The sequence below is a fragment of the Acipenser ruthenus genome, chromosome 5, assembly GCF_902713425.1.
Source record: "Acipenser ruthenus chromosome 5, fAciRut3.2 maternal haplotype, whole genome shotgun sequence".
In the NCBI taxonomy this organism is placed as follows: Eukaryota; Metazoa; Chordata; class Actinopteri; order Acipenseriformes; family Acipenseridae; genus Acipenser; species Acipenser ruthenus.
Genome location: NC_081193.1, coordinates 23,206,012 through 23,218,794, shown reverse-complemented (window position 1 = coordinate 23,218,794; position 12,783 = coordinate 23,206,012). Strand labels below are relative to the sequence as shown.

Sequence of the window (12,783 nt, the reverse complement as noted above, 5' to 3'; positions counted from 1 at the left end):
AAGAAACTGTTGACGAGACAAAAGACCAGATAGAGACTTTGGGCAATGTACACTTTAAAATGCCATTTACTTATTGTATGATTGTTTTCTCTTTTCAAAATATAACCAAACATCGCAATATGTAAGATGCACTTGCAATAACAGATCATATAAACACAAAACGTCACGTGCAAGTCTGCAGTCTGGACTTTTTGATCGAGCTCCCGGTAGCTGCTGTCTTTCATGTCAGCCTTTGAAAGAGCATCAGGAGTCTTCAGATTCTGTGATGGGCCGAGTGTATGGATTCAGTTGCTTTTTTTTTGTGCCCGGTTCACCTGTTTTGACATTCAGCTCTAAATTTGAGTTAGCAATTCAGACTTCAGAGACCGTGTTAAACCTTGCATTAAATTGCTAAAATCCAGTGTCTAAAAAACTGGAAAATGATGTTTGATTGTTTGCAGTCAAGCATTCAGCCCTCCTGATAGAGGTTTGGGTGCTCGCAGGGCAGCGCTAGCAAGGGACAGTGCCGCTATACCAACCTCTCTCTGCAGGTGTGCTGTTTACCAAAACAAACCTGAATAAGTTCCTTATAAATGATGAGTAGTGTTCTGCGTTTCTGGTTTATTCCGAATTTTACCGAAGAATTACAGGATTTTTTTTTTTTTTTTTTTTAACTGGATGTCGGTTTTTACAGATTTATACCCTTTTGTGTCTATTCAGTATTATCCCTGTACTATTTTCTAGGAAATACACAATAATTTGATTAAAATGCTGTTTTATTTTGACTCCGACATTGTAATAAGCAGCCCTACACTGTATCCTAGGATACAGCAGATGTTTAGACGTCAGAGGATCAAATAACGTTCAAATGTGGTTCTCCTGTCACTTCACAAACACACTATCACCTGATTTATGTTGGCCAATCAAAGTCTGATTATTGTGGCAATTGCTGGGCGTAGTAACAACTAGCTTGATCAAAAACTGATTTATACTTACACAAAAATATAATATTTTTAGTGGATGAGGAATGGGGAGAAAACATAAATCAGTTTATGAATATTCAAAAGAAAACGACTGTTTCAAAGTATACAAAAAGCAAAAATAGCAGAAGTGGGTCAGATGAGGCAGAGGATGCATAGCGCTGCAAATACTGCTGCATTGAGGTACATGTTCACATGTTAACAAACGGCTAATAAACATGTTAATCTACATTATTTATTTTCTGTTAACTGTTAGTTAATAATATATAATAGGCCAGTTAAAACTGGAAACACCAGAGCCCTATGGATGATCAATACCCAGTCGATCATATGCTTGAAATCGGTTCAAATTGTTATTGTAGTAATGTTTAGCAAATTTAAATCAGGTTTTTATTAACCCTAATCCTAACCCTTAGCTAAAAATTAACAATGTTTGTTAACAGTTAATAAACTAAAAAAATGGCCCTTAAATTAAAGCGTGACCAAAAAATGTTGATGGTTGAGGCATATAGCACCAGCCTACCTAAGTGAGAAACTTGCATGGTACCTGTCAGCACTGCGTCTGACTATAGCCAGTGCTATTGTCCATCATTAGCACTACATTCACTGACATTTTAAAGACAACATGTGTTTTTTTTTTTTCTTTAGTCCTATACCATTAATAAATCTTGAAAACCTAGATAGCCCCCCGTGCTGATGTAAGACGTTTTGCACCCAACCCAAAACTTTTGCATTCCTCACTCACCAAAAAGTAAATTGAATATTTTTTTATACTGGGTAAGAGGCTACAGTTATACTGTTTTTAAAAATGCATTGAATAAACTGCAATGAGGTCCTATAATAAGGGTAGGGACATGTCAGCCAGGCTGATGTAATGTACCTGCTTAGCTGATGGAGCCATTCCATATGAATCGCAGTCCTATGTTTAGAGCCAGAAGGTTGTGAGTTCAAATCCCCTGTGCAAGGCTGCTGCAGTTGATCCTTTTACAGATTTTACTTGGTGGCCTTCCTGAGATGCAGCATCATATTACCTCATTCTAGTGCTAAAGGTGGATGGATGGATGGATGGAATGGAAGCTCAAGATGATTCTCAGATTTACTGATTATAAGCCTGTGACCTGATCTGGGATTTGAACATGGGGTGTTAAGTTACATATTTGCATACATCACTGCTACTACTGCTGCTAAACATTGAGCTCTTAGTTTGTCCAGATTGTGATCCTTTAGGAATTTGGTTTAACCGATATGTGTAATCAGTGAAGATTGACACTTCTATTAGTGTATGATGTCAAAGCCTTAATTTAACCCTAAGTTGTCTTGATCCCTGAATGTTGCATGGATATGCTAATCTTCTCTTATGTAAAGATTTGCCTCTGGAACTGGATGTCTTATTCTGGGCTTGATTTCATGTTTCATAGCATCATGTTCTCACCTTCAGTGTGTGTGTGTGTGTCTCTCTCTCTCTCTCTCTCTCTCTCTCTTCCTCTCCATGCTGCCATTGCTCTGGGTGTCTCATCAGGCTGCTATAAGCCAAAGCTGGGTCTATGCAGTTGCGTTTTAATTTTTCTTTTCTGTGTCTTAGTATAATACCACCATTTCATTTCTAGAAATGCCATGCTTGTTCTACATAAGTCATGGTTAGATACATTTCTGTTTTCTATGGATGAAAGTCATTTCTAGGATGTTCTGAAATTTGGATCATTTCAAGAAATGTTTCACTCATCACAACCCCTCCCCCTCCACGTAGCCCCAACACCAACCTCCAGTCGATAACAGCGGCTGTCCTGTTTTGGACCAGTGCATTTCTAGAATTGACTTGGTACTCAATAAGTAATTTTAGATGCAAGCAGATATGCATGTATTATCCCAGGGACATTCAAAATGTAACCTGAGAGCAGAATCAACTGGCTTTATCAGAACATTTAGTGCTATAACATGCCATAGTGGGCTATCCTTGGGTGTCTTATAGAACCGTGTTAAGAGAGAACCTCCAAGTGATGCACTAGGAAAGACTTAAGTGGCCCCAATTTCAAGCTGTTCATAAAGTATTTAAATGCAAGTGCCTTGTACTTGATATTTTATACCCTTTTGTGACCTGTGTAATCGCACAATCAAGATGAGATTGGTATTGTAGTAACATTTCCCAGGAAACTAATTAGTCCTGTAGCCTGCACTTTAACATTTGGCTTGCCATGGCAGTGGAGGTCTTTTTTTTTTTTTTTTTTTTTTATTGCTACCAATCCACGTGATTTATTTATTTTTTTTCCCTGCTGTAAGGAGTGCATTAATTTCAGAAACATGCACTGCAAATTAATATTCACGTATAAAGTTGACCCCAAGAAGATAAGATCCAGTTCTGATTGAACTGCAACCAAATGAGTCAATTAAAAGAACTGAACTACCAGGCAGTTTATGGCTTCCAAACTCAGTACCAGTTAGAAATTTTGGCAAGCTGTAGCAAGTCTCAGCAAGTCTCAGCAACAGATCAGTTTTATGGAGTAGTTTCAATTCAAAATACTGCATTAACCCATATGTGCTCTATCCAGAAATCACCTTGACTGTGACCTTTGACCTCTAAGGTCAAATGTAAAACTAGCTTATAACTCCTTACAGTGCACATAGGGTTATGGTTACTATACAACACATTTAGGAACCCATATATGCTGTATTAAAAAATTACCTTGATTGTGACCTTTGACCTCTCCTTAAGGTTAAATGTAAAACTAGCTGATAACTGTGTAGACAGGGTCATTGTTACTATGGTATTTAAAGTTATAAAGCATTGTGAGATAAGAACTATGCAGTATTTTGAATTGAAACTGCTCCATAAAACTGATCTGTTTCTGAGACTTCTGCTGCAATGCTACAGCTTGCCAAAATTTCCAACTGGTACTGAGCTTGGAAGCCGTAAAACTGCCTGGCAGTTATTATTATTTTATTTATTTTTTTATTTTTTTATTTCTTACTTAGCAGGCGCCCTTATCCAGGGCAACTTACAATTGTTACAAAATATCACAGTGCAAAGTATCACATTACAAAATATCACATTACAGATAAAGAGCAGTTGCAAAGTACAATAAAATCAGTAGCAAAAGATCCAATTCAAATAAAAGCAAAAAATGGAGAATACATTAAATAATTACAAGTAAGAGCGGGTTTGACAAAGAGTAGTTAACTTTATATTAAATATATTTGCTTATACGAGTAAAGTCCAGTATGAGCGCGTAGTAAGTACGATGAATTAGGCCTGTCAGATGAATTAGTTGGCTTGGAACATTCCAGTTTTGGGGCTGTTTTTTATTGTCAAAGTAGTGGTAATAAATTAAATGTTTTGTTTAAGATTAAGTGCTAGTAGTCTACATCATCCTAATTGACTGGCTAATAACACTGGCAAGCCAGGTTCTCTCTCTTGCTCTCCACAATATTCTCCCCTCTATAAAAGAACACAGCCTAAGCTGTACTGTCCCTCTTGTTTTGCTGTCATTGTCAATGCTGACCTTAAGTAACCTTCTGACGGCTTTCTTTTAATACCAAGAGGTCCGTGATCCTGGAAAGAGTAAGCTACAGTGTGCACAGGGTTATTTGTAAAGTTGCTTGGCCACTTTGCTCCTCCGTTGCTGTGGAACGATGTTTATTTTATCTTCTAAAATAGTTTTGTACAAGTTTTGGTTTGGTTAGGAATGTTTTTTTGTAAAGTGGCCAAGTTACTTGAAATCCCTCTATGTTATGCAAAATATGTACTGGTTATTGGAGCCACTTTAAAAGAAGCCTTACTGAAGCATACACATATGTAACCAAATAGAACCAAGATTAGATTGATCACTTATGGTGATGAAAAAAATATTCGTTTTGAGGGGTTTCTTTTTCAAATCTGACACACTGGGGGTTCCAATTTGTTTCTATAGAACGGCCGGCATTTTCTAAAAGTAAAGATGAAAGTCTGTCCGATTTACTGTACTTTATCAGATTGTACTTTATTTTCTGAATCACTAACATAGTAATCTTAATCTGGTTTGATCAAATAATAAGCAGTATACTTTCTCCTTTTATTTCAAAAGCTCAGAAGGGTGGAAAACGATAAGAAAACCATGGACCGGGAGATTGTGGAGCTCACAAATAAACTGTTGGATGCTAAGAATACCATCGATAAACTGGAAGAACTAAATGTATGTAACTTGCCCTGAATGTATAGTTCCTTAAAAGTTCTAAAAGTGTGCTTACTCCTGCAATGTTTTGGTTCAGTAGTTTTTACAACCCAGAAATACAAAACAAGTCTGATATAGTATATTTTTATTATTTACCAAATGTCTGGGATATCTGCTTTTAAAATGTATCTTGCTGTTAAAAGTTTGTTGGAGTGGGGGCTCCCGAGTGGTGCATCCATTAAAGGCGCTCCGCGTGGAGTGCAGGATGCGACCTATAGCCTGGAGATCGCTGGTTCATATCCAGGCTATATCATTTGGCCGACCGCGAGTTCCCAGGGGGAGGCGCACAATTGGCCGAGCGCCGCCCAGGTAGGGAGGGCTCAGGTCGGCAGGGTACTCCTCGGTTCACCATGCTGGGCGCCTGCGGTTCTGCTGTGGAGCCATTTAGATCTGTGTTGTCCTCCAGCACTATAGGTCAGATGGCTTCACTCTGGACCTGCAGTGCGAAAAAAGACAGCTCAGCAGGGCACGTTTCGGAGGACACGTGTGTCTGCCGCCGTTTCGCGAAGTCGGCGGGGGGGTTGCAGCGGTGGACCGAGATTAATACATACAATTGGCGATTCCAAACTGGGGAAAAAATTGGTGAAAAAAGACCATTGGTGACGACTAAATTTATGTAATAAAAAAATAAATTAAAAAAAGTTTATTAGATCAAAGTTATATGTATGTAAAGCATGCTAATGCTATTTACTTGGAAGTTAAGTGATGTTCGAGGGACACCTACGCTATCAGTCAAAAAATTAAAATAGTGAGTTTGTTCAACAGTATCTGACATGGCTGCCAGAAGCCTAATATGGCACTCCTATCTTGTGGAGGTAGGGCAGCTGTGTGGAGTAGTGGTTAGTAGTGGTTAGTAGTGGTTAGAGCTCTGGACTCTTGACCAGAGGGTCGTGGGTTCAATCCCGGGGGGGGACGGGGACACTGCTGCTGTACCCTTGAGCAAGGTACTTTACCTAGATTGCTCCAGTAAAAACCCAACTGTATAAATGGGTAATTGTATGTAAAAATAATGTGTACAAAATAATGTAACAATTGTAAGTCGCCCTGGATAAGGGCGTCTGCTAATAAATAAATAATAATAATAATAATAATAAAGTATGGTTGAGAACTTAAACTGATAAAGCATTTATTGGTAGAACTTAAGTTTTGTATAACATAAGGACTTCACCACTTCAGGTTTTACACCCTAGCAAGGGCAACAGTTTTACAAAAACAGTGTAGCCGACTTGGCAACAAATGTATGTTTTTGACAAGTGGATAACTTTGCCACAGAGCCAATTACTTTCAAGTTGTGTCTGTCTGACTGCATAGTAATGTATTTGTACTGTTTAGCAACAGGCGGTCTCACTGGAGCCAGCCTCTGTCTCTCTATTTAATTGAACGTACAGTACTGTATATTACCAAGGGTGTGGATGAGAGTTAAGGCAATTTAGCCAAAGCTCTGACTTTTTTTATAAACTTGGCACTATTGCAGAAATTCCTATTAAATCTACATCAACAAAGTTTAAAAAAAAAAAAAAAAAAAACACTTTGAAATTGCTCTGATGGAGCGTCCTGCGTTTCTAACAATGACAGCAATATATTTCTTGCACTGTTTCAGGAGCGCTATCGGCAGGACTGTAACTTGGCCGTGCAGCTGTTGAAGTGCAATAAATCTCATTTTAGGAACCACAAGTTTGCTGATGTAAGTATAACTCTCACTCATAGGCGCCTAACCCATGGGGCAGAAGGGGCAGAAGGGGCACATGCGCCCTCCACTTTGAATATAGGGGGGTTAAACTAAATATTCCCCCCCCCCCCCCTTGTTGTGTTTGGCATTGGTTTGCTTTAAATTCTCCCTACAGGCACAAACATGTTGGTTTGGCCCAAGGTCTGCACCGTGGCTAACGTTAGCCAACAGTAAGAAAAAACGTTGTTAATGAATGTGAACTTAGCAAGCAATCAGAGATACGACTGCACTAAATATTATTATTTAAATACACGCATATATCTTATATTTATTACTCGCAAAAATATCTGAAGGAAGAGAGATTAGAAGACCATTATTAAAAGAAAAAAGGTAAGAAAGAGAGAGTATCAGACGTTATTAAAAATGGAATAATGTTGCGGGGCCATGAACCAGTTCAAGTCTTTTATTTTTTAACTTTGATTAAGCAGTAGTAAATAATATTAGTTATTTTTAAAGTTTGTTTTACCGGAACAGCTTCTGCAAGGCTCCTGCGCCGCCTCGCCTCCCCAGCCCCTACGTAATGTGACGTATTTGGTGTTTCTGTCATGTGAATAACCCTGTGGTTGTACTGAAACATGGTTGTCTGTGAAATTACGGCCAATGCAAGAAGTGGCCAATTATCGCATCGAAATATGATTGGGTGAGAAATGATACACAAGGCAAGAAGCGGATTATCATTTACAGGCACGCGGGTAAATTTCATAACGATTTTTTCTCTCATCAACACAGTTAAATTTTAAAACAAAATATACATAGCTAGTGCAAGTAGCCTAAATTAGTTTGATTCCAGATCAAGCAGTTACATTACAAAATGTAATTTTTGCTTATTAATATTTTAAAGTTTGCATCATCTACAGTGTAACTTTAATGATGACATGAATATTGTGAGCGAATTAGTATAAAATGTTGGTTGGATCATGTTAATACTATCATCACCAATAAGTAGCTAGCTAGCTACATCACTTACACTGAGATAAATTCTTACATTTTATCAATTATTACATACTGACATTTAATCGGAATTAGGCCCGACGGTCTAAAAGTAATTTAATGCTCGTCTTGCTTTCATACCCTTCGCATTCAGAATGTCACCCAAAAAGCGGACTGCCGAAGGTCAGTCAAAAATACCGTTCTTTTTCTCCTCGAAAGGAGAGAAAAGTACAAGGGTTGACTAGGGGGGAGACTCTGAAGTAAGTCACTCGTCTGCAGCAGCGACCGCAAGTGAAACTGTGTCTGCTGAAGACATGCAGTCAACAAAAATGCCATTCACAATCTTTCCAGGATTCGTTGGTATCACTCAGCAAGGTTAGCGCTGACTTTGGAGAGGCTACGCTAGCGACAACGCTTTGAGAAGTATTGTTATTGTTTTGTATTATGAATATTGTTTTAATAGTGTTTATTATTAGGATTAGGGATGGGAATTTCGAATATTTTCCTATTTGAATACATAGGGTGCAACATTTTTGTGTATTCGATTACCCAAACTCTGGTCCCTTACGTTACCAAGAATAAAAGGTAAATATGTGTGTAAAAGCAGACAGCATAACAGTGTAAGCCGGTAAAGTTTAGCCGGGTTCACAAAGTGTACAAACAATGTCGAAGACGAGATTTCTTCTTTCAGTACCCTATTTCTCTAGGCACAAGTTTTTTCTTTTGTTTACTGAATTAAAACACAGAACTCAATGAGCAGCAACGTCACAGCGCGTATCTCTTCCAATTAAAGCAACAGTAGCATAATATTGCGCAAACCACCAAATAATGTTTGCTGTAGTATTCAGAATAAAATAACACCTGTCCTGTAGCATCTAAATATTCTACTTTTGTTTAATTCTAACAAGTAATTTTTATAAAATAATCTTAATAGTGTAAATATAGTAACCTGGCCAAGCAATAGAAAATACATTCCAACATTACAATAGTTTAACATTACTAATTACAACTAGCCATCAAGTACTGACATCAGATGAATCTAAGTCAAGTTGCTTTGTTTAATCAATAACCTGTAAATAATTCAAAACAAGGATACCTGATTGTACTTTTAATGGTCAGTGCAAATGTTGATGTTACTCCATCCATTCACAGAAAGTCAACAGTAGATGTTTTACATTGAACTGCAGTCCAGAGTTAAAAAACAACTCCTTTCCAACAAGTATTTTGCCTTTTCTTATTAGTCACTCTGTTGTTTTGCTTAACATTTAGTATGTCTTTTATATTCATCATAATTTTAAATTACCTTTCTAATTTCGATGTTACCCAAGTTTGGATTACTTCTTTTAGCACTTGCTATATACATTATTTTATTTCTGTTCACACATTCAAAGTTCGCCGGTGCCATGCTCCCGGAAGTTGTTTCACGACTGGCTAGCAACAGCTGCAGAAGCTGCTGTGTACAGTCATTACAGAGGAACTCAAGCAGGGATCTGTTAACATTAGCTAAAAACAAGGCAATAAAATTGGCAACAATTTCAAACAGAATACGATTACTGTAGAATATTGCTATTACAAGCATTGCATAATTAATTAGGGTCCTTACGTTTAATACGCAAATAACAATGGGTTTAAGACATAACAAGTGTTAAGTGTTGGCATTAAAAAAAAAAGAGAGACGCGTTCTTCTTCTACTAGTAGCTAATGTATAAGTTTTTTTTGTGTACTCGAATATGTAATATGCATTTCAAATAGTTTTTTATTTTTTTATTTTTTGTGCAATCGTGTATTTGACTACACTGACCCATCCCTAATTAGGATTATTATAATTCAGTTTTAGCGTTGCTGTGACCATATTGTAACAGCTTAGTTGCGGGTTTGCTTGTGAAAAAATGAGTATAATTTGTACACATACGTTTTCAAATCTTGAATACAGTATTTTCATTTTCCGACAAGCACACAAATGTGTGTGTTAAATGGCTGAAGTAACATATATTGAAGGCTGCGTTTAGCCACTTTCTTTTGAGACATGGGCTCTCTTAGGTTACCATACACAGTTAGAAACATACTGAAAATAAAAACCTTCATGAAAAAATATATAAATATATTGTGCCAGATAAAACTGCATCTGGGCCAGTAAAAACACTAGCTCAGTGGCCCAAGGGGCCAGTAGTTAAAAATCTAAATGTAATGTAAATGTGAGCCCTGGTATGGGTAAAGGACCCCAGGTACAGCCCCTGCCTATACAACACTGACCATGGTATGTTTACAACCTTTAAAAAATAAATAGGTTGATTTGATTCGTAACTCTAAAGGAAATGCTTAATGTAACTAACGATTGTACAATGTGAATAGCATAAATTACCAATGAAGAAGTATAATGCTGTTAATAATCCATATGCGAGAGTATTTTCACTTATTTTGACACCTCCTCCAATGATCAATTTTCAGTTCGCTTGCATGAATTAAGATTTGTGTGTTGAAGTGTCAATGTAAGGCAAATCAAACTTGTTAAATATCAAAGACGTGAGTGTTTGTTTGAAACACAGCCTGGAGGTTTACTGACTTCCAGTTCTGAATATGATTCAGAAGGCCATGGCTGTTTGTTTTTTTCACCAAGCCACGAAAAATAAGCTGCACAGACAACACCTAAAATAACAGCAAACCGCTCCCCGCCCCCCCTCCCCCACTAGGCCTATGTGATTTTCTAGGGGAAACGCTGCACACGCCTGATTTTACTTTAGTGAAAACGTTGGCTACAATTGTTTTTTCATTAAAAACGTGTAACTTAGTTATTCTTTGCTGATGTTAATGTTCGAAACATGTGTACTTACTAATAATTTAAGCTCACATTCGTTTAATAATAAACATTGAGGTATGTTATGTCCCTGAATGACTAAAAGATGTAGAAATAATGCTGATTTGATAAAAAGGGTGACCTCAATATTTACCAATGTAGCTCATGATCACTAGCATAGCTACGCTGTGGCCGACCGGGGCTGTTTCCACATCAGGATGAGTCATGTCATTTTTTATGTATTTATTTACTTTTGCCAGGGGGCGGTGAGATTTTTTGGGGGAGGGGGGTCGGGATGGCAGTGATCCCATTGGCTGGATATCCCTGTCTGAGTCTGGGAAACCGTACACTGTAAAATACAGTTCCTTAAATAGTTCCACCTGCTTTTCTATTATAGTGACTGTTAATCTGATTGGCTGGATATACGCTCACCGCCGACTCCACAGAGTTTTAAAAAATTAATAAATACACAAAGTACGGTATGGATGAAGTTAAATATGCATGTGTAGAATTTTTTTTTAATGTGATTCAGTGCCAAAAGATCAATCGAGAGCATTATAAACATGAACCCATTCAGACAGTTGACCAGAAAAGCAATAATGGTGAATGTGGCTTCCAGAGTTCCTGTAACTTATTTTAAGATAACTCAGAACTACTGTACATCGCAAGGAAAGACGAACTGGTCCCGTTATCAGTGTTGCTTTGCCAGCAGTGCTGTTTACTGGATGCTTGATACCGTGGTCTTCTTTTTCATGTCTTGACTTTAGGTCTGCATATTTTTTAGATCATTATTGACAAGAAAAATTAATAATTGTAATTAAAGACTAAATGCCATGCTAGCTTCTTGTTACGTCGCCTGCAACTGTAATACAACTGAATGTATTGTTTATTATGTGCTTTCAAAATAGTTAATAGTTTAAAAAAAAATGTACATTTTGGAAATAACAGGGTAGAATGGGGCAAGATGCAGTTTTTTTCAGTCACTACTGCCTTCTATACGCACAGGTGGCAGTAGTTTAAAAATGTATTTCATACCTTTGGAAATCTTATGCATTATCGATGTTTTTAACATGGGCATTTTGCCCCATCCAACTCGTGAAACTTTGTTCTTGTAACTTGTAAGGTATGAATAGTCGATAAATAATGTTATTCGACATTGTCACACTAATAAATAAAACTGCTAAGCTTTATTTAAACCAATGATTATAGTTTTCAATCTGGGTGTTTTCAGGAAAAATATTTAAAAATATACCTTTGTTAATGAATATAAATCTATATTCATGCAAGATATGAGAACGTATTTTAATATTCGCTATTTAATAAGCTAATATGGGGACATGCATTTTGGTTACATTTTATGAATGTTAAACCTTGGGCATTAACATACAGCTATGGCCAAAACTTTTGTGTCACCATATAGAATTAACACATTTTACTTCATAAAGTCGAATGAAACCTGCGGAATAATATTACGTTAATATATTGAATTACATACCGCTTTGTAGTTTTCCATATGCGGACAAAAATTTAAAAATGTGACATTTCTAAATCTAACATGAAATACTGTACTACTATATTATGGCTTCCAGTAGAAAAATATATTTTTTTATTTATTTTTTTTAATTTAATTATATGTGCTGCAAAACTTTTGGCCATAGCTGTACTTAAAACTGAATCAGAACGAAATGCTTGGCAAAAATGGAAAATTTCTAGAGATATTTGTATTTTTGCCCCAGTGGCAAAAATGTTCTGGCTACGCCAGTGCTCATAATATAGGTTACAGTATATCATCGCCTCCATTGGTCAGGGGCAGGTCAATTTCACATACTCGGCGCATCAATATTTATTTATTTATTTATTTATTTATTTATTTATTTTGGTGTCTAAAGATGTAAGTGCTGTCTGTGCGGCTGAACACAACTGTACTCTTGTTAATGTATGAGTAGTGTATGGTTGATCTGCACTGTCTGTAATATTGTCATGAATTGGCTGTATGACGGGCCGGCTGGTGTTTAGTGTTACAAACAATTGGCACGAAGCATTGCAATGTGAGGTCAGGTGCTTATTGTTTTAACCTATCAGCACCAAGCATTGTCCTGCAGTACTGTTTACTTTCTGAAAATCTCGTAGCAGCAGGTTTCGCTGTGATAATTGAACTCAGCATTG

The 12,783-nt window shown here is 37.1% G+C and overlaps 1 protein-coding gene across 3 annotated transcripts in view; it reads left to right on the top strand.

Annotated features, from left to right (window-relative positions):
- LOC117402967 (tight junction-associated protein 1-like) overlaps positions 1–12,783 on the top strand; it is an 84,277-nt gene that overhangs the window by 59,202 nt on the left and 12,292 nt on the right. For 2 of the 3 annotated variants that reach the window (XR_004663485.2, XM_034004708.3), the window contains exons 8-9: positions 5,018–5,125; positions 6,765–6,848. Coding sequence is in view for 2 of the 3 variants with exons in the window: in XM_034004708.3 (XP_033860599.1) it covers positions 5,018–5,125; positions 6,765–6,848 (192 nt within the window). In the remaining variant the exon portion in view is untranslated. The remainder of the gene's footprint in view (positions 1–5,017; positions 5,126–6,764; positions 6,849–12,783) is intronic. The other variant, XM_059023844.1, reaches the window with a different exon arrangement.